The 21,727-nt window shown below is 39.1% G+C and overlaps 1 protein-coding gene across 1 annotated transcript; it reads right to left on the bottom strand.

The window, feature by feature from the left end:
* Nucleotides 1-1,026: 1,026 nt before the first annotated feature.
* Nucleotides 1,027-3,209, bottom strand: LOC132639465 (uncharacterized). The gene is made up of 5 exons (XM_060355907.1): nt 2,885-3,209; nt 2,595-2,812; nt 2,293-2,504; nt 1,410-2,109; nt 1,027-1,233 (listed from the first exon to the last, which is right to left on the bottom strand). Exons 1-5 carry the CDS (start codon nt 3,207-3,209, stop codon nt 1,027-1,029), a joined length of 1,662 nt encoding a protein of 553 aa, XP_060211890.1.
* Between the last annotated feature and the right edge of the window lie 18,518 nt (nt 3,210-21,727).

Below are 21,727 nucleotides of genomic sequence, written 5' to 3'. Positions count from 1 at the left end.
ACCAGATTTGAAGGAGCTGCCTGACTTGTTGAAACTATGCTGTGATGCCAACATCAGTTTTAACATAAGTCCACACTTTTGTGGCGACATTTCCTGTAACAAACAATGATCCACAGTTTCATATTGCCTATCCTCACAGCAATAACAGGTTGCCTCAGTATCTACCGCAATCCTTCTTACTACCTCTCCAATTGGTATTTTGTACTTCCACAGCCTCCAGAAAAAGAAAGATATCATAAAAGGTACCCCTGATATCCATATATCCTTAAAGACATCTGACTTGACTGCTTTGCTCCTTAGTAATTCCCATGCAATGCCTACAGTAAATTTGCCTGATGCTGTCATCATCCATCTTGGCATATCCCACTCTTCTTTTGGTTCATGAAAGTGCAATTCTTCTAATATATGATCCACAATATCGATAGGAAACAACTGCTGCAATTTTCCTATATTCCAACCAACCTGCAACATAAGTTCTTTTACATCTTGAACACCCTCATCTATTCCAAAATCATCTGGAATAATGTGATATAGAGCCCCTAGCTTTGTCCAGTTGTCAAACCATACATTTGCAGTTCCACTCTTTGGTTCCCACCATATTTCTTGCTCTATATTATCTCTAACCTCTATCATAGCCTTCCATACTTGAGAACCACCTTTCCACTGCACAGTCTGAGGACTGTGCATTTTGCAATATTTGATCCACATGTAGTTTGCCCATAGAGTATTTGTTGTCCTGAATTTCCACCAAAGTTTTGCATATAAGGCTTTAGATACATCAAACAAAGATTTAAAGCCTACTCCTCCTTCCTCTTTTGGCTTACACAAGTTTAGCCATGATGACCAGTGTCTTCTTCTGCCTTTCTCACTATTATTCCAGAAGAATCTTGAGAAGATTTTGTGCATATCATTGATAACACATTTTTGAAGTTTGATGGCTGACAACAAATGTATTGGCAAACTCATTAATACATTATTGATCAGCACAACGTTTCCTCCAAATGATAGAAATCTTCCTTTCCAAGTCTACAGCCTATTCTTGACTTTCTTGATCAGATCATTGTAATCAGCCTTCCTCTTCCTTGAATGTGTGATAGGACAACCCAAATATGTAAAAGGAAAAGTTCCTCTTTTAAAACCAGTAATAGTCTCCACCTGTTGTATCAGCCCATTAGACACCTTACTGTGTACATGGAAAGAGATCTTGCCTTTATTTATAAGTTGGCCTGATACCTGCTCATATGCATGTAGTACCTCCATAATTAACTCCAAATATCTAGCATTTGCAGATGAAAAAATTATTGTGTCATCTGCATATGCCAGATGATTCAGATTTGCACTCCATTTGGGCATTCCATAACTTCTAAAGTCATTATTCTCAAAAAAGAATTCAATGCTCTAGATAAAACTTCAGCAAATAAGATGAACAAAGCAGGAGAAAGAGGATCTCCTTTTTTTACACCCCTGGTGGAATGAAAGAAACCATGAGCTTGGCCATTAAGGAGTATGGAGTACCAATTATTTGGTATCAACCTCCAAACCATATCTATGAAACTTTCTTCAAATCCCATCTTCCTTAAAAATCTGATCAAGTAACTCCATGATACTCTATCATATGCTTTCGCCATGTCAAGCTTAAGTACAACATTAGATGGCTTTCCTCTTAATCTAATGTCAGTCACAACTTCTTGAGTTAGAAGGACATTTTCAATGATACATCTGCCCTTAACAAATCCAGACTGGTTAGGAGATATCAGTGAAGGTAGAATGCCCTCCAGCTTATCCTGAACCACTCTAGAAATAACCTTGTTGATGAAGTTGCTAAGACTGATTGGTCTCATATCAGCAAAGGTCTCAATGTTGTTCTTCTTTGGTAACAGTACCAGGTTGGTATGTGTGACTGACTTAGTAAGAGTTTGGCCATCAAAAAAGGCTTTCACAAGATTGTATACATCAGCACCAACAATGTCCCAACACACCTGATAAAATATTCCAATCATACCATCTGGACCACCAGCACTATCTGCAGATAATTCAAATACAACCTTCTTCACCTCCGCTAAAGTTGGCATGCTTACCAGCTGATTGTTAGTATCCTGATCCACCATACTAGGAACATGTTGTATCAATTGAAAATCTAAAGGATCAACCTCTTGGGAGAACTGCTGTTGGTAAAATCTACAAGCTTCTTCTGCCAAAAGTGACTCCCCTTCTATTCATACTCCTTGCTGATTCTGAATTCTTCTGATCTACAATCTCTTTCTCCTACCATTCACAATACTATGAAAGTACCTTGTATTCCTGTCAACCTCAGCAAAACTAGTCATATGTGACTTTTTTCTCCAAATTTCTTCCTCATAATGAACATACTTTTTCAATGTTGCTTGTGCTTGCTGTAGGACCATCCTGTTCATAGGAGTAGGATCCTCTTCAAAACATTGCTCTTTAATTCTCACCACCTCTTCCCTTACTGTTAGTTGCTTGAAAATATCACCAAAAGTTGCCTTACTCCAAGAAGATAAGGAAGATTTCACATTCTTCAATTTCAACTTGAATCTGATAAAATCATCCTCTTCAAAATCTATGATCTATGCCTGATTAACCACCTCTAAGAAGGATTCATGTTCTGTCCAGAATTTTAGAAATCTGAAAGGCTTCCTTATGTGATGTGAAGATTCAGCACACGTAAGTAGCAAAGGAGCATTGTCTGAGCCAATTCTGGATAAATGTTGCACCTCCATATGTGCAAACCAATCTTGTAATTTAGAGTTTCCAATCATTCTATCCAATCTTTTGAAAATACAGTCACTACCTGCCCTTCCATTCCACCAAGTAAACAGACTCCCCTTATAATTTATATCAAACAGCTCACATGAATTAATACAAAATGCAAAATCCTCATATTCATCTGGAAATACTGGTAAACCACCAATTTTCTCATCTTCATTCATAATAACATTAAAATCACCCCCTACCAACCAAGGCAATTCCATTTGATCAGCCAAACTATACAGACTATCCCATAAACTTATTCTTTCCAGATGATCACACTTTGCATAGACCATAGTTACCATAAGTGACTTATTCCACTCTTGGAAAAACAGCTTTATAGTAATCTGTTGTTCTAGATCCTGCAGGATCTCCACATCCACATTATCATTTACAAAGAACCATATTTTACCATTGCAGTTGTAATGGGCATATGTCATGACTAATCTCCTTCTAAATCCTTGAATATGCCTAAAGTGTTGAAAAGGCTCCATTAAAGCTATAGTTGTGAATTTATGATGTCTGTGCAGCATTTGGACTCTGTGAAAAGCTAGTTGTGTGTTCACAGATCTGATATTCCAAAAGACTGTCTTCATCATCATTTAAAAATAGGCTTACAACCTCTCCTTGGTACCACTCTTATAGGAATAGTATCTGTGATTACTTGTTTCTTTCCTTTCTTAGATCCTTTCTGTCTAGATCTTGGTGAGATGCCAGCTTCTTTGACCACATTACTAACAACCTGCTCAACTGAGACCTCTTCTTCACTTTCATTGAATTTGTTCTTGCCCTCATCATATTCCACCTCAGCTCCCACATTAATATTATGAGAGATCACATCATGCAGTTCCTTCAAAGGAGATTATTTTCTCTGATGAATCAATGGCTGGACATTATCCATTTTCACCTGTGCCACTGCCAGCTCCTAGATCCCTTCCCTCGCAGGAGGAAATGAACTAATGCCATTGTCACTAATTGAGATACTCAAATCTCCCTCCTTCATGTTATTATCAGGAGAGAAATCACATTCATGTACCTGATCCAAAGATGGGAGACTTAATGTGTGATCTGTGTAATTATCTGCAACCTCCAAATCCCCTTTGGCATTTGCCAAAATACCAGCCTCAGTCTGCATTTCAACCCCACCTGATTCTATAGCATGCAAATCATTTAGGTTTTCCATCTGGCCATATATATCATCACCATCTGGGACCTCCTTTTCTATCTGCTCCATGATAAATCCTGAGGCATGTCCATGCTTAGAATGGCATGTAATTTCACATGCATTTCCAAGATCATTTTGTTCAACAGCAATGACACCCTCATTAATCATTTTCCTCACCCTTGTACTTGTGTCCTCTAAATCCTTGTCAGGATCATTTTCTTCAACAGCAATGATATCCTTATCACTAATGTACCCCACACTTGCACTTCTGTGCTCTAAATTCTTGTGAGGATCAGCTTCCTCTACAGCAATGAGACCTTCATCAACCATATCTCCCACACTTTCATGCACATCTTTTGTTGTCTAACCTGTTTGTTCACCATTTGAATCCATTTTCCTTTCAGAATGTTTGCTGAGATCTTCTCTATCATTGACTACCACACATGATACCATATTTTGAGCATTGTCCTCCATTCCTTTCTTATCAACAGACTTACCCTTTTCTACCTCCTTGATCTTGTCATCTGCTCCCTTATCCTCTACATTGCTATCGAATTCTCCTTCTATGATTTTTTCTAACACATCAAAATTATTATGTGTAGAAACTGCACTCTCAATGGCAAGAACACTCTTGTTCCCAGCCTCAGCAGGAATCTTAGTTTTGTTTTTTCCTTTGTCATTTATTCCAGGATAAGTAACAACCTTCCCACTTGATAGAACTTTAGGCACGTATGTTTGGACAAGATATCTCCATCCCTGCTGTCTTCTGACTTTTCCTACTGTAGATGTTGTAGCCACGATAGATACATCCCCCTTTCTCATGCTCCTTCTCCTTCTCCTCTTTCTTTGCATCCTCTTTTGTGTTTGCCACCAGTTCAGGATGCAATGCTCGACAGTCCTCATTTGCATGACCTTGCAACATGCATTCTGTGCAATATTTTCGCAAATGATCATATTGTATTCGCACCTTTTCGACCCTAATCTCCTTAGTCTTCTCATCTTCAATTTCCATCAACATAAACTTAGGAAGATCAGATAGCAAATCTACTTGAAACTTAACCCTTGCACAGTTAGGTCTAGTTTTATTTATGGTAGCCATGTCTAATACTAAGGGTTTCCCAACTGTAGATGCCAAAGTAAACAAAGATTCTTTCACAAAATACGTGGGAAGCAGATTATGAAAAGAGATCCAAGCCATGGCTATTGACGTTTCATCCTCAACCTTAAAGTTAGAATTATAAATTAATGGCCTCATTTGATCCGTAAAACAATCCTTAGATTTCAACCAAAAACCACCCTTTGAGGACATATTAATGAAATCCTCCATTAGAGAACATCTTATCAATAAGTGTCTATCTCTCAAGAGACCAATATCACACTTTCCTTTCACACCACACTGTTGAGGGATAATATTTCTTAATTCTTGCAACTCCGGCCATCCATAAGAAAACTTACCAACAATGGCATGTTGTAGGTTTTCAATCTGCTCCATCCTATATACTTCAACAGTTGTCCAACGCACCACAAGGATGCCATTACCATATTATACCTCCTTCATCGGTATGGGGTCACAGTGGACTTTGGACGTAGGAATTGTTCCATGCACGAGGGTTTGAGCATAATTTGGAGAAGAGGAAGTGGACGGGAGAGCTGGTTGAATATCGTGGGATTACGGGTGAGTGAGGGGTGGGTATTGTATAATATTGGTTGTTGGTGAAGGTTAACCAGCCGCCGGTGACGGCTGGCCAGCGGCCAAGGTGGCCATAGCTAAATTAGGGTTTAGTAGCTAGGGTTGCATGGGGACGTAGGAGAGAAAAGAGAGAAAATCGTCCCTATGATTTTTTTAACCTCCCAAACGTCAATATTTTTATCATTTTCTGAGAATTATTTAATAAATATATCATATATCATATCCGGCCCATTACGGGACTCGGGGAATAAGGTCGCCACATACCACCCTTGGCGCCATAATCACATCATCACACCATCACATCATCACATTATAACACCATCACATCATCATATACATACATATATATATATATATATATATATATATATATATATATATATACCATACCCGGCCCTCTAGTGAGAGACTCGGTGAACAATGCAGTGAAACTGTGCACGAAAACGTATCCTAGCCCGAGACTCAGTGAAAGATGTATTGAGGCATGCACAAGTAGAGTAGTGAGCAACCATATGCAAATTAAATCATATCTGAGACTCAATAAGAAAATCAAAATGAACCATCATTTGAAAATTTAGACGATAGTCATATCAAGTACCTTTCGAATGTCACTACGGATTATATTAAAATAGAATTTCTGGAATCATATACACGTATCAAGACATAATGAAATAACTTCTGGAAGTCAAGAACATTAGCCATCCTAGTGGCTCTAAGAATAGGAGCTTCTTTGGAGTCATATATATACGTCGTCTGTTTGTTTCATAAATATCATGCCAAAAAGAAAGAAGGGTTAGCTTTACATACCTTTGGCGCTTAATCCATGATTCGATATGTACACGTTTCCCAAAATATCTCAATCTATATTAAGACGTTAAGACTATAGTTAAGCTACGAAATGGCATAAAACGTACTTTAATGTTAGTATCTTATTTCCAGACAATTGGGCAGCACTTCACCTATATCGCTCAATTTCCTCGCATTTACGCCAACTATACAACAACCAGCATAGCAACAACCAAAGCACGTCTAAGTTATCGCATTAAGAACTAGTCGAAGCTAGATCCGAGGATATTCTAAAACAGCCCACATACGTTTTGCATACGATATTTTATACATTCCTTTCTTATCGAATTAGTGATTCACATTAGCAACGACACTATAACGGCTTCAGCCCTTATACGCAAGAAAATTATCTTAACATTACAACAAGTCCTAAAGCAGCCCGTCAATTACAATAAACACAACACAAGTCTTAACGACACTTAGTCCTCCAATTACACAAGATCAACAACATAATACATAATCTTAACCCTTAATCCCTCAATTCAACTAGAACAGCCAACTAAACAAATATAACTCCATTTTAAATCATCAAATCACTTTACTTTCATCATTTATTCCATGACAACAAAAACAACACCAATTTAAAATTAACTTATCATTGCTAGTCTAAAACAGCCCCACATACGGCCCAAGCAAAGTTTCAACATCAACACACATAATTTTTGCATTCAATTCCATATCCACCAATTCACACCAAGATCAATCATTTCTAAAACACGAAAAAGGGAATTAAATCATACCTTTGAGACAAAGCTCTTATTATCAAGATGTAAACTCCTTCAAGAACATCCATGGCCTTTGCAACCTCCATTTTTTCCCTCCAATTGAACTTTAAATCCCTCAACTTAATTGTGTAGAAGGGGGGAGAAGAGGAGCTGGCCGAGAGCTCACTATGTGGCTGCCATGGTTGGCCGTGAGCTTCATGAAGCTATGTCATAGCCATGGCCGTGATCTCCCTTTCTCTCTAGTCTAAGAACATCTCTCTCTTAATTGAACTTTGTGAGTGAATAATGACATTACTTAGTCACCAACGTAGGATATATATGTTGCCTATAAAGTGGACACATGTCAAACCTTATGACATGTGTCCTATTCTATTCAACACCAATCAAATTTCGCCATGTGTCGTGGGGCCCACTTAGTGGTCTAATTAGCTTAATTAATTATTAATCCCAACTTAATAATATAATCATGGTTAATTAATCCCTAATCTCCACTAATATTTCCATACTAATTGAAATTTATAAGCAAATCGTGTACTAGTTAAAATCCGGGGTTAAAAGTCCTTACTTCATATCCCAAAAATAATCTCGCCCTTAAACTTTCGTCGATTAGCTTACAAATAATTCGACGTACAAAAAATACAGGGTATAACATCCTTCCCCCCTTTGGAACATTCGTCCTCGAATGTCAAACTAGTCCTGAACTCCCAATACTTCCTTAAGCGTTCTTTCACTGAATTATACTCTTCACATGACTCTTTTGTTGGTCGATTTCCTTCAATCTAACATAATGCATTTCAGATCTCTACGTAACCATTCCCGTAATACTTCCTCCTTCTGTTGCTTCTCGAGGTAATTAATCCACGTCGTTGTCTTTACTCTCCTCTTTATTTCGCAGTCGGTTGTCAGTTGTATTGCGAGCTCTTCTGCTGAAAGGTTACCCTTTCTCTTGTCTGCATACTATTTAGTTGTACTGTCACTGATTGATTCAGACTTATATTCATGGTGCACTTAGTTATAACTCGACTCTTTCTTCTTCTATAGTTATTCCCTTAAGATGACGTATCGTTCACTTCACTTTACCTTCTAATCTTTAAATAAGATCATGTAACGCGCAGACACCCCTCATCGATTTGTTAGACCTTACAACCCTTGGAGTATTTCATACCTTTGATAACTTGTAGACCCTTCGCAGACTCTACGAATAAAACGACATTTCCCAAGGTGTAACATTATTTTACTCCAATAATCTTGCATTGCTCTGCTGTCACAGTCTATATTCTGGAATCTTCAGCATCATGTATCACTTCTCGACTTTCTTTTTTAAAGATTTTAACTATCACATTGCTTCTAGCTCTTGATCTCAATCTTTAGAGTTGGCAATCCAGTAGCGCTGGAGCTTCCTCTTATAATAATTCTACGTAGTCACTCTGTGATCTGACTATCATTAACTGGTATAATTCCGAAGAAATATATATATTTGTTTTGATCTGACATCTAAATTCACCGTCTTCTAATAATCAGCTCATTTTGATCGTCTTACTTAAACCATTTCACAATTTCCCTTAACCCAACTTGTAACACTTTAGGTGTATTACCTCGTGTTGTTTCTTTCTCTTTAATTCAAACTCTTCTATTGTCTCTTTACTCAGATTTCACTCTTAGTTCTCTTATCACGCGTCAAAATATGAGTAAGTGCTCAAATGAGTCCAAGAGATACCTTAGCGTCGTCTCGCTAGTCTTTGTGCAGACCCTGTGTCCTTCTGCCGTATCATTCAATGGTATCGGGCTCGGCTATGGCCATGTCTTATTTGCCCTTAGTACTAATTCTATATTAGTAGTTTAGCTTAAACCATCTTTACATCCTTCCTTAATGTACCCCAAGTATCACAACCGCATTGATATTACTGAATCCTTACTCTTCTTATTAAGTACTCACTTGGTCTCATTCTTACCATACAAACATCCGTAAGTTGTATAACTATTCTTGTACAACTTGTGTAAAATATATCCAATATTAGTCGTAGCTTTTCCTTTTATTGGTTCATCCCGCTTTATGTATCTCATCCGTACTAAAACTCGCTCTTAGCCTATCTTGTCATACTCCTTTCCCTTGATTCATCCTTTGATTTTTCTCATATCCCATTATAGGAGATTTCCTATCCCTTCTCCTTTGCTACTTATAAGTTATAGTGTTCTTAGCAAACAACCCTATTGCCAACGTTTTAACCTCTAATCCAGTATAGCATTGCTATGCTTCGTAATATTGCTTAAATTACTCGTTGCCATTCTCTTATCGTACTATTTCTTTTCATAACACCTACCTTTTAATGTCACATCATTTAAGATCTTTATAAATAATTCTCAGCACTGTCTCAAATACCATCTTTACTACTATTCGTTGATCGCTGGCTTCCAGATCTTACCAACTTATTTCAGCATAGGATCTAGCTTGAAGTTTGAGTATCCATATTAGATATATTATAGTGTCAATTATTTCCATTTTGCACCTGCATTTCTCTCACTTGCTTCCCCCCTTTAGGGTGTACTTATACCATTATCTGTTTATACTTTGCTCTATTTTCCTATTTCCAATCTCCAATTCGTCTGATTTTTTTTTCCAACTTATTTGGTATACTGCACCATATCCATGTGTTTTCTTTATAATTTATAACTTGATTATCCACGTACGAAACCTTAACAAAATCCCGAAGCGACGAGAACCTTTGTATGTATAGTAAAAAATCTCATCTGACCATCTGTACTTCGAGTAATCCAACCAATGTAGCAATTTAGCCAAGTCCACATTCCACTCGCTCCAATCAATAATTATTTAGTACTTGTAGTCGTTCCAATTTCCCAATTAGGTAGCACTTATATTCTGACGATAAGTGTCCAAGGCTCTCTTGTAGCATTATCTTTATCCCAACCTATATCATATGTTTCCTCTAATAGATTTACAATACATCGTTTGTTCTTCAAACCTACAGTCCTTGTCCTTTAAGGATTTCACTGTTTTCGAGGTGAAGTCATACACACACCGTACTCTCTTTTACCCTTGTTGTGTACCCAGTAATGACTTCTAACTTACTCAAAATCATATTGAGTTCATCTTAATAATGGGCTTATCTTATAACCTCACTGTTGTGCTATACTTTTAAGCTCGTAGTTATATATTTCCCTTTAGTTCTATACCCATACTCAATTAATCGCATCTATCTTGGGTGCTTCGTTTAGAATCTTCTTACCATTTCTCCAGCCTATACCCATCTTTTATTCTAAGCACAAAAAATCTTATGCTACCATTATATCCTTCGGAAAATGCTACTTCTGCATAATCCCTTCCTCATTCTCAAAACATATTCTGTTCATCCTTATTTGTTCTTACCATCCCACTCATTTCTGGCACTCATTCTGCCTCGTTGCTCATCTTTCTTTAGTTTTATCTTTCACAATTTTGTCGCTTATACTACTCGTTTTCTTAGCTATACATGTCATAACACATTGCTACACTGTTATCCCACTCGCTTTCACTTTCGTTACCACTTGATCTCTATTCTAAACTTTCTACGGAATCGACTATGGAGTAAAATATCTTATGTGTGATGAACGAATTTACCCAACATCTTTTCAGAGAATTCTACAAGGACCATGTATTACCCTGTCGTCAATATGTTGAGATAGTAAGGATAGAACCGCTATGGCAGTGAGAACTGATCAGAAGGGAATATGGATGTGAATGATGGACTGAGATGGGAAGTCAAGTGCAACAGTCACCGCGAGCAAGTTACACCGATGCGAAGTGTTATATCCCGTATTTTTGTACGTCGAATTAATCGTAAGCTAATCGACATAAGTTTAAGGACGAGATTATTCTTAGGATATGAGGTAAGGACTTTTAATTCCCGATTTTAATAAGTGCACGATTTGCTTATAAATTTCAATTAGTATAGAAATATTAGTGGAGATTAGGGATTAATTAACCATGATTAGATTATTAAGTGGGGATTAGTGATTAATTAAGATTAATTAAGTTAGTTAATTAGACAATGAAGTGGGCCCCACCGGATTCAATAAAAACAATGGATGATGCATTATAGTGGGGCACGTTTTCTATGGATGGGCAACATATATATACTCATAATGGGTGACTAATGTTAGCTACACATATTCATTTGCAATTCTAATCCAAATTGAGAGAAAAGAGGTACATAGCCATGGCTGCAAAGCTCACGGCCATGGCAGTCCACTTTTTTTTACAAAAAAAATAAAAAAATCTTTCTATTAAATCCCAAGGTGCTTCACACGTTCAAGAAGGCAGCAACATAAGTTATTGAATTGAGGAAGAGGAAATAGTGCAATTGGTGCAAGTAAGTGTAGAATCTGCTCTAATTAAATTAAGGTAAGACCTTCTCTTTTTATGGTGTAATTGGAGTAGATGATGTTGTAATTGAGAGATTAACTATCATTAAGTGGAATTGGATGCAACAAATTATATACGTTAACGTTAAGGTTCTGTTTGGACCGTGTTGGTGTTGTTCTAATTTATCAATGGTGGATTAAATTTGATTAGTGTTGTCATTATTGTTGTATGGTAATTGAGGGTAATTTGTTCATGTTGAAGGGCCGGAAATTTATTGATAAATATGTATAGGTGCTGCTATCCATGACAAAATTATACTCTTCTCCATGTGTTTGTAGTTTTGCGAAGTAAAGGTCGAAAATTATATTTTGATGTTGTAGTCTTAGTGGACTATTTCGAGCTGTTATTGAAATGATATCAAAGTAATTTTCTTGTACATGGATGGTAGTTGATGTTGTTGTTGTTTTACTGTTAATGTGGCTCGTAAATTTGGAAGAAAACAAGTGCATAAGGTGTCGTATACGAAGCGTATAATGACCTGCTTATTGTATAATCTTAGATGTTAATGACGTGAGTTGAAAAAGAATTAAGAGAGGTTATTAGGTTGCTATTGTTGTTGTTGGTATTGCTGTGCTAATCGGACATTAATTGGAAGTTTGAGTTAGGCAAGATATATAGAGGAAATGCTACCTGATTTCGGTTAAGTTCTTAACTAATCAAAATCCTAATCAAGAAGTATGAACTGAGAAATGATTCCTATAAGTGATTGGTTGTAGATTTATAAGCTAGAAAGTTGTAGTTTACTAACAATAGTTTTACTTTCATATTAAATAGGCTAAAGAGGCGACGAAGCAAACTTGGTTACGGTTAATCTATAACAGGTATGTAAAGCTAACCCTTCCTTCTTTTTGGCATGATCTTTATGAAACAAACAGACGACGGGTATATGACTCCAAAGAAGCTCCTATTCTTAGAGACACTATGATGGTTAATGTTCTTGATTTCAAGAACTTATTTTATTATGTCTTGATACGTGTCTATGATTTCAGGCGTCCTATTTTGATATAATCCATTGTGACATTCGAAGGGTACTTGATATGATTATTGTCTTGATTTTCAAATGATAGTTCATTTTGATTATTCTATCGAGTCTCAGATATGACTTAGTTTGCATTTGGTTGCTCACTACTATGCTCGTACATGCCTCAATGTATCTTTCACCGAGTCCCGGGCCGGGGTACGTTCTAGTGCACAGTTTCACTGCATTGTTCACCGAGTCCAGCACTAGAGGGCCGGGATACGGTATATATATATATATATATATATATATATATATGATATGATATGATGATGTGATTATGGCGCCAAGGATAGTATATGATGACTTTATTTACCGAGTCCCATAATGGGCCAAGTATGACATATGATTTTGATCTACATGATTTACATTTCATAAGGCAAGTGTATTGGTATTATGATTGTCATACTTGTCTCCTGTAATCTTTATTTTAGTCATGATCCTCCTTATTGTATTTCATGCTTTATATACTTAGTACGTATCTCGTACTGACCCCCTTTCTTCGCGCACGTGCGCGGGGGTGGGGGGGGGGGCTGCGTTTCGTGCCCGCAGGTACAGATACTCGATTTGGTGATCCTCCAGCTTAGGACTTCTACTCACCTATCTTGGAGAGCTCTTTTGTTCCGGAGCCTAGACTTTTGGTACCGATCTTTTGATGTATATATATGTTTATCCAGGGGTACGACGGGGCCCTGTCCCGTCATATTTCACGATTGATACTCTTAGAGGTCTGTAGACATATGTGTGGGTTGTGTATAAGTTTGTTCAGCTGTGTCTATATGATTTGTTAAGGATATTCCCGTCTGTTGTGGTAGCCTTGCCGGCTTGCGTATCGTATCATATGTAGTGGCAGCCTTGTCGGCTTGCGTATCATATTGCCTTGTAGTGGCAGCCTTGTCGGCTTGCGTATCGTATTACGTTTTGATTAGTTGTGACTCCTCAGGAGACAGGTTATCTTTATATATATCATGTTGTGAACCTCTAATGTTTTTGCAAGGTTCCATATTGTCTTTAGTTTCAGTCTGACTATATCTAACAGGTACGTATACGAGTGTCCACCTCGGGCACTAGTCATGGCCCACGAGGTTGGGTCGTGACAAAAGTGGTATCAGAGCAGTTTATCCTCGGAGTGTCTACAGACCGTGTCTGGTAGAGTCTTGTTTATCGGTTTGTTGTGCACCACATCTATAAACAGGAAGCTACAGGACATTTAGGATATTGTCTTTCCTTCCTACTCTAGATCGTGCGATAGAGCTATATTATCAGGATAATCCCTCCCTAACAGATTATTATGTTACAGCTATGCCTCCAAAGAAAGCGACAGCTGCCCAGAAGGGTAAATCGGTAGCAGGAGATACTAGCCAGACCCGGAGAGTTACTAGGGCCCGTGCCCAGCATATGCCTGAGATTGTGCTTCAGTCGGCGAGTTCTGCTACACCTCCACTTCCAGAGGAACTTAGAGCAGCAGCAGCTCCAGATCAGGAGGCAGCCCCACCGCCAGCTCCTGAGGCCCCAGTACCTGAGCCTCCAGCTCCTTAGCCAGGGGCGGAGGATAGGGCCGTAAGAGACGCAGTTCAGTTGCTGACCAGATTAGTAGCTGGGCAGGCTCGCAGGCATGGACTAGGAGTTGACCATGCGGATAAATCTGATAGTTTGAGGGCTCGTGACTTCTTAAGTTGTAATCCTTCAGAGTTTTTCGGGTCAAAGCCCGAGGACGATCTGCAGGAGTTTATTCGGCAGATGCAGCGTACATTGAGGATAAGCAAGGCTTCTGAGACTGAGTCTGTTGAGTTGGCTTCGTATCGGTTGCGGGATGTAGTAGTTAATTGGTTTGAGTCGTGGGAATTATTTAGGGGCGAGGGTGCTCCTCCAGAAGTGTGGGATGAGTTTGTGGAGGCCTTCCTTGGCCACTTCCTGCCTCCAGAGATTAGGCGAGCCAGAGTTGATAGATTTTTACATTTGAGACAGAATGGCAGGAGTATTCGAGAATACAGTCTTGAGTTTCATTCGTTGGCTAGGTATGCGCCCACTATTGTAGCTGATATGGCTGATAGAGTGCATCGTTATGTGATGGGGCTGGACCGTTATTTGAGTGATGGCTGTATGGCAGTGGCTCTTCAGCCAGGTATGGATATTGCTCGGGTACAGGCATATGCACAGGGGGTAGAGGATCGACACAAAGGACGTCAGCGAGATAGAGATTACGATAGAGGCCAGCATAAGAGGGCTAGATCGGCTGGTTATCCTGGTGAGTTTCGAGGCAGGCAGCCTCAACAGTATATTAGATATTCTTCCCAGCCAGCAGAGAGTGCACCCCCACAGTTTACAGGTAGGAGATTTAACAGCACAGGGTATTCAGGAGCCGATTAGAGCTCCAGAGCTTCGGGTTCGCAGATGAACAGAGGTTTGAGTCAGTCAAGGCTACCTTTGTCTCAGTGTTCTCGGTGTGGTAGGATCCATTCTGAGGAATGTCATCGTGCTATAGGTATTTGTTTTTCTTGCCGCCGTCAAGGCCATATTATGAGAGAGTGTCCGTATGAAGGCGGTCCAGGTGGTGTGGCTCAGCCTACTGGGTCGGTTGCTGGTTCATCTTCTTCAGTAGCTATGCGCCCTATGGGGCAGGGTATTCAGACACCAGCAGGCTGTGGTAGAGGTCGTGACGGAGCTTCCAGTTCTAGCGGTCCTTCGAACCGCATATATGCCTTGGCTAGTAGACAGGATCAGGAGGCATCACCGAATGTGGTTACAGGTATATTATCGATTTTCTCTCGGGACGTATATGCATTGATAGATCTAGGCTCCACTTTATCATATATATCTCCCTATGTTTCTAATAGAATCGGAATAGAACCTGAGTTGATAGAACCATTTGAGGTAGCTACACCGGTAGGAGATTCTGTTATAGCAAAGCAAGTATATAAAGATTGTTCGGTGATTATATATAGTCGTCATACCGTGGAAGATCTGATAGAGTTGGACATGAAGGAGTTTGATGTTATTATGGATATGGATTGGTTAGCTTCTAGTTATGCTAACATTGATTGTAGAGAAAAGTTAGTCCGATTTCAGGTCCCAGGGGAGCCGATTATAGAGTGGATGGGGAATACAGCATCACCGAGGGGTAAGTTTATTTCATACCTCGAGGCAAGGAAGATGGTTAGAAAGGGTTATATTTATCATCTGGTTCGTGTGCATGACTTGAAAGCAGAGGTACCGACCCTTTATTCAGTCCCGATAGTTAATGAATTTCCAGATGTATTTCCAGACGAACTTCCAAGTCTTCCTCCTGAGCGGGAGATAGAGTTTACGATAGATCTATTGCCAGATACTCAGCCCATATCTATTCCTCCTTATAGAATGGCACCTGCAGAGCTGAAGGAGTTAAAAGAGAAACTGAGGGGCTTATTAAAAAAGGGCTTCATCAGGCCTAGCACATCACCTTGGGGAGCACCGGTATTATTTGTGAGAAAGAAATATGGATCGCTGCGGATGTGTATTGATTATAGGCAGCTGAATAAAGTAACAATAAAGAATAGCTATCCCCTCCCTAGGATTGATGATTTATTTGACCAGTTGCAGGGTGCTAAATGCTTTTCGAAGATAGACTTGCGGTCAGGCTATCATCAGGTGCGGGTGAAGGAGGCAGATATTCTGAAGACTGCATTCAGGACTCGATACAGGCATTATGAGTTTAGAGTGATGTCTTTTGGGCTGACCAATGCTCCGGCGGTATTTATGGATTTAATGAACCGAGTGTTCAAACCATTCCTAGATATGTTCGTGATTGTATTTATCAATGATATTCTAGTCTATTCACGTTCAGAAGAGGAGCATGCAGATCATTTGAGGACGGTACTTGGGGTGCTCCAACACCATAAGTTGTATGCTAAGTTCTCTAAATGCGAATTCTGGTTGACTTCAATAGCATTCTTGGGGCATATTGTTGGAGCTGATGGTATTCAGGTAGATACACAGAAGATTGAGGCTGGAAAGACTTGGCCTAGACCTACGACACCTACTGAGGTACGCAGTTTTCTGGGACTAGCTGGATATTACAGGAGATTTGTAGAAAAGTTTGCCTTAATTTCAGCGCCTTTAACAAGGCTAACACAGAAGGCAGCTAAGTTCCAGTGGACTGACGCATGTGAGCAAAGCTTCCAGTTGTTGAAAGACAAGCTGACTACGGCTCCTATCTTAACTCTTTCAGATGGACCAGATGGCTATGTTATTTATTGTGATGCTTCAGGTGGATGCAGCATGGCAGGGTTATAGCCTACGCTTCCCGACAGCTCAGAAAACACGAAAGGAATTATCCTACTCACGATCTATAGTTAGCAGCGGTAATTCATGCTTTGCAGATATTGAGGCATTAATTATATGGTCTTCATGTTGATGTTTATATGGATCACAAGAGTCTCCAATATATCTTTAAGAAGAAGGAGCTGAATTTACGGCAGAGAAGGTGGCTAGAGTTGTTAAAGGATTATGATGTTGATATCCTTTACCACCCAGGAAAAGCAAACATTGTAGCAGATGCACTTAGCCGTAAATCTATGGGTAGTTTGATGGACGTGCAACCAGAAAGGAAGAAAATAGTTCGTGTGATTTACCGACTATCTAGCCTTGGAGTCCGTTTGGCTGATTCTCGAGATGGTGGAGTTTCTATTCGAGAAATTGTTGAATCCTCTATCATGGAAGAGGTAAAGAGGCACCAGTACGAGGACCCTGTCCTGGCACGGTATAGAGATACAACTCTTCAAAAGGAGGAGACCCCGTTCAAAGTTACACCTGATGGCGTGTTACGATATGAAGGCAGACTATGTGTACCTGAGGTTGAAGGGTTACGACAACAGGTTATGGGAGAGGCACACTATGCCCGTTATTCTGTTCAACCAGGGTCGACGAAGATGTATCATGACCTCAGATGTTTATATTGGTGGGATGGCATGAAGAAGGACATAACGGAGTTTGTTGCTCAGTGCCTGAATTGTCAACAGGCTAAGGTCGAGCATCAGAAGCCTGGTGGGTTATTACAGCAGATAGAGATCCCAACCTGGAAATGGGAAGTAATTAATATGGACTTCATTACAGGTTTACCTCGCACTCCACGAAAGTATGACTCTATATGGGTTATTGTGGATAGGCTGACAAAATCAGCCCATTTTCTTCCAGTCACGACTACTTATTCAGCTGAGGACTATGCAAAGTTATATATCAGAGAGATAGTGAGACTCCATAGGGTTCCTATATCTATTATCTCAGATAGAGGAGCTCAGTTTACAGCTAACTTCTGGAGATCATTCCAGGAGGGATTGGGGACACAGGTGAGTCTTAGTACAACATTTCACCCTCAGACTGACGGGCAGGCCGACGTACTATTCAGACGCTAGGAGATATGTTTCGGGCTTGTATTATTGATTTTAGAGGTAGCTGGGATGATCATTTGCCACTTATCGAGTTTTCTTATAACAATAGCTATCATTCTAGTATCCAGATGGCACCGTATGAGGCCTTATATGGGAGGAAGTGCAGGTCACCTATTGGTTGGTTTGTTATTGGTCAGACTAAATTAATAGGCCCAGACATGATTCAGTAAGCTGTTGATAAAGTGAAGCTTATTTGGGAGAGGTTATTGGTAGCCCATAGTCGACAGAAGTCATATGCAGATAATCGACGTCGATACTTAGAGTTTCAGGTTGGTGATTGGGTGTTCTTGAAGGTGTCACCCATGAAGGGTGTAATGAGATTCGGCAAGAAGGGGAAGCTTAGCCCGAGGTACATTGGGCCTTATCAGATTTTTCGTGTGGTAGGCAAGGTTGCCTATGAGTTGGACCTATCATCTGATTTGGAAGCAGTACATCCAGTTTTTCATGTGTCAATGCTTCGCAAATGCATTGGTGACCCTTCAAGAGTATTCCCCGTGGATGATGTCCAGGTGACGGAGGAGCTGTCCTACGAGGAAACCCCTATAGCTATACTTGATCGGCAAGTTAGAAGGTTGCGTACTAAGGATGTGGCTTCCGTCAAAGTATTATGGTGAAATAATAATAGAGAAGAGATGACCTGGGAAGCTGAAGAATAAGTATCCTTACTTGTTCCCTACGCCTGTAGGTAATTTAAATTCCTCTCTTGATTGTATTGATTGGTAGATGAGATTACATGTTATAGCAATGAAGGAAACTTCCCCGAAATTTTTATAAGACCTTATAGGACCAGTTTAACATTCGAGGACGAATGTTCTAAAGGGGGGAAGGATGTTATATCCCGTATTTTTGTACGTCAAATTAATCGTAAGCTAATCGACATAAGTTTAAGGACGAGATTATTCTTAGGATATGAGGTAAGGACTTTTAATCCCCGATTTGCTTATAAATTTCAATTAGTATAGACATATTAGTGGAGATTAGGGATTAATTAACCATGATTAGATTATTAAGTGGGGATTAGTGATTAATTAAGATTAATTAAGTTAGTTAATTAGACAATGAAGTGGGCCCCACCGGATTCAATAAAAAAATGGATGATGCATTATAGTGGGGCACGTGTCCTATGGATGGGCAACATATATATACTCATAATGGATGACTAATGTTAGCTATACATATTCATTTGCAATTCTAATCCAAATTGAGAGAAGAGAGGTACATAGCCATGGCTGCAAAGCTCACGGCCATGGCCGTCCACTTTCTTTTAAAAAAAAATTCTTTCTATTAAATCCCAAGGTGCTTCACAAGTTCAAGAAGGCAGAAACATAAGGTATTGAATTGGGGAAGAGGAAATAGTGCAATTGGTGCAAGTGAGTGTAGAATCTGCTCTAATTAAATTAAGGTAAGACCTTCTCTTTTTATGGTGTAATTGGATTAGATGATGTTGTAATTGAGAGATTAACAATCATTAAGTGGAATTGGATGCAAAAAATTATATACGTTAACGTTAAGGTTCTGTTTGGACCGTGTTGGTGTTGTTCTAATTTATCAATGGTGGATTAAATTTGATTAGTGTTGTCGTTATTGTTGTATGGTAATTGAGGGTAATTTGTTCATGCTGAAGGGCCAGAAATTTAGTGATAAATATGTATAGGTGCTGCTGTCCATTACAAAATTATACTCTTCTCCGTGTGTTTGTAGTTTTGCGAAGTAAAGGTCGAAAATTATATTTTGATGTTGTAGTCTTAGTGGACTGTTTCGAGCTGTTATTGAAATGATATCGAAGAAATTTTCTTGTACATGGATGGTAGTTGATGTTGTTGTTGTGTTGCTATTAATGTGGCTCGTAAATTTGGAAGAAAACAAGTGCATAAGGTGTCGTATACGAAGCGTATAATGACCTGCTTATTGTATAATCTTTGATGTTAATGACGTGAGTTGAAAAATAATTAAGAGAGGTCATTAGGTTGCTATTGTTGTTGTTGGTATTGCTGTGCTAATCGGAGATTAATTGGAAGTTCGAGTTAGGCAAGACATATAGAGGAAATGCGGCCCGATTTCCGTCAAGTTCTTGACAAATCAAAATCCTAATCAAGAAGTATGAACTAAGAAATGCTTCCTATAAGTGATTGGTTGTAGATTTATAAGCTAGAAAGTTGTAGTTTACTAACAATACGGTTACTTTCATATTAAATAGGCTAAAGAGGCGACAAAGCAAACTTTGTTACGGTTAATCTATAACAGGTATGTAAAGCTAACCCTTCTTTCTTTTTGGCATGATCTTTATGAAACAAATAGACGACGGGTATATGACTCCAAAGAAGCTCCTATTCTTAGAGACACTATGATGGTTAATGTTCTTGATTTCAAGAACTCATTTTATTATGTCTTGATACGTGTCTATGATTTCAAGCGTCCTATTTTGATATAATCCATTGTGACATTCGAAGGGTACTTGATATGATTATTGTCTTGATTTTCAAATGATAGTTCATTTTGATTATTCTATCGAGTCTCAGATATGACTTAGTTTGCATTTGGTTGCTCACTACTATGCTCGTACATGCCTCAATATATCTTTCACCGAGTCCCGGGCCGGGGTACGTTCTAGTGCACAGTTTCACTGCATTGTTCACCGAGTCCAGCACTAGAGGGCCGGGATACGGTATATATATATATATATATATATATATATATATATATATATATGATATGATATGATGATGTGATTATGGCGCCAAGGATAGTATATGATGACTTTATTCACCGAGTCCCATAATGGGCCAAGTATGACATATGATATTGATCTGCATGATTTACATTTCATAAGGCAAGTGTATTGGTATTATGATTGTCATACTTGTCTCCTGTAATCTTTATTTTAGTCATGATCCTCCTTATTGTATTTCATGCTTTATATACTCAGTACGCATCTCGTACTGACCCCCTTTCTTCGGGGGAGGGGGGGGGGGGGGGGGGGGAAGGGGGCAGCGTTTCATGCCCGCAGGTACAGATACTCGATTTGGTAATCCTCCAGCTTAGGACTTCTACTCAGCTGTCTTGGAGACCTCCATTGTTCCGGAGCTTAGACTTTTGGTACCGATATTTTGAAGCATATATATGTTTTTCCAGGGGTACGGCGGGGCCCTGTCCCGTCATATTTCACGATTGATACTCTTAGAGGTCTGTAGACATATGTGTGGGTTGTGTATAAGTTTGTTCAGCTGTGTCTATATGATTTGTTAAGGATATTCCCAACTATAGTGGCAGCCTTGCCGGCTTGCGTATCGTATCGTATGTAGTGGCAGCCTTGTCGGCTTGCGTATCATATTGGCTTGTAGTGGCAGCCTTGTCATCTTGCGTATCGTATTACGTTTTGATTAGTTGTGACTCCTCAGGAGACATGTTATCTTGATATATATGACGTTGTGAACCTTTAAGGTTTTTGCAAGGTTCCATATTGTCTTTAATTTCAATCTGACTATATCTATGTTACACCTCGGAAAATTTCCCGTTGGTACGCAAGTAAATGATCTAATGATGTGTGCGAGGAGTGCGAGTGTATAATGTTTCATGGGAAATGTATGTAAAGGGATGTGGATGATTAGAATGAAAAGTCGAGAAATGAGAAAAATTGAAAGTTGGCAAAACTGCCCAGTGGTCGTATA

This window comes from Lycium barbarum, chromosome 5 (genome assembly GCF_019175385.1).
Source record: "Lycium barbarum isolate Lr01 chromosome 5, ASM1917538v2, whole genome shotgun sequence".
NCBI classification, from domain to species: Eukaryota; Viridiplantae; Streptophyta; class Magnoliopsida; order Solanales; family Solanaceae; genus Lycium; species Lycium barbarum.
This window is presented reverse-complemented; position numbering and strand designations above follow the sequence as displayed.

Bases quoted from the DNA above. Each gene is read 5' to 3' on its own strand.
- LOC132639465 (XM_060355907.1), bottom strand. From the start codon at position 3,209: ATGACATATGCCCATTACAACTGCAATGGTAAAATATGGTTCTTTGTA. The intron at 2,813-2,884 runs GTATTAATTCAT...ATGGAAGGGCAG, and splicing joins ATATGAGGATTTTGCATTTT to GTAGTGACTGTATTTTCAAA. The intron at 1,234-1,409 runs GTTTTATCTAGA...GCATATGAGCAG, and splicing joins TGTTCATCTTATTTGCTGAA to GTATCAGGCCAACTTATAAA.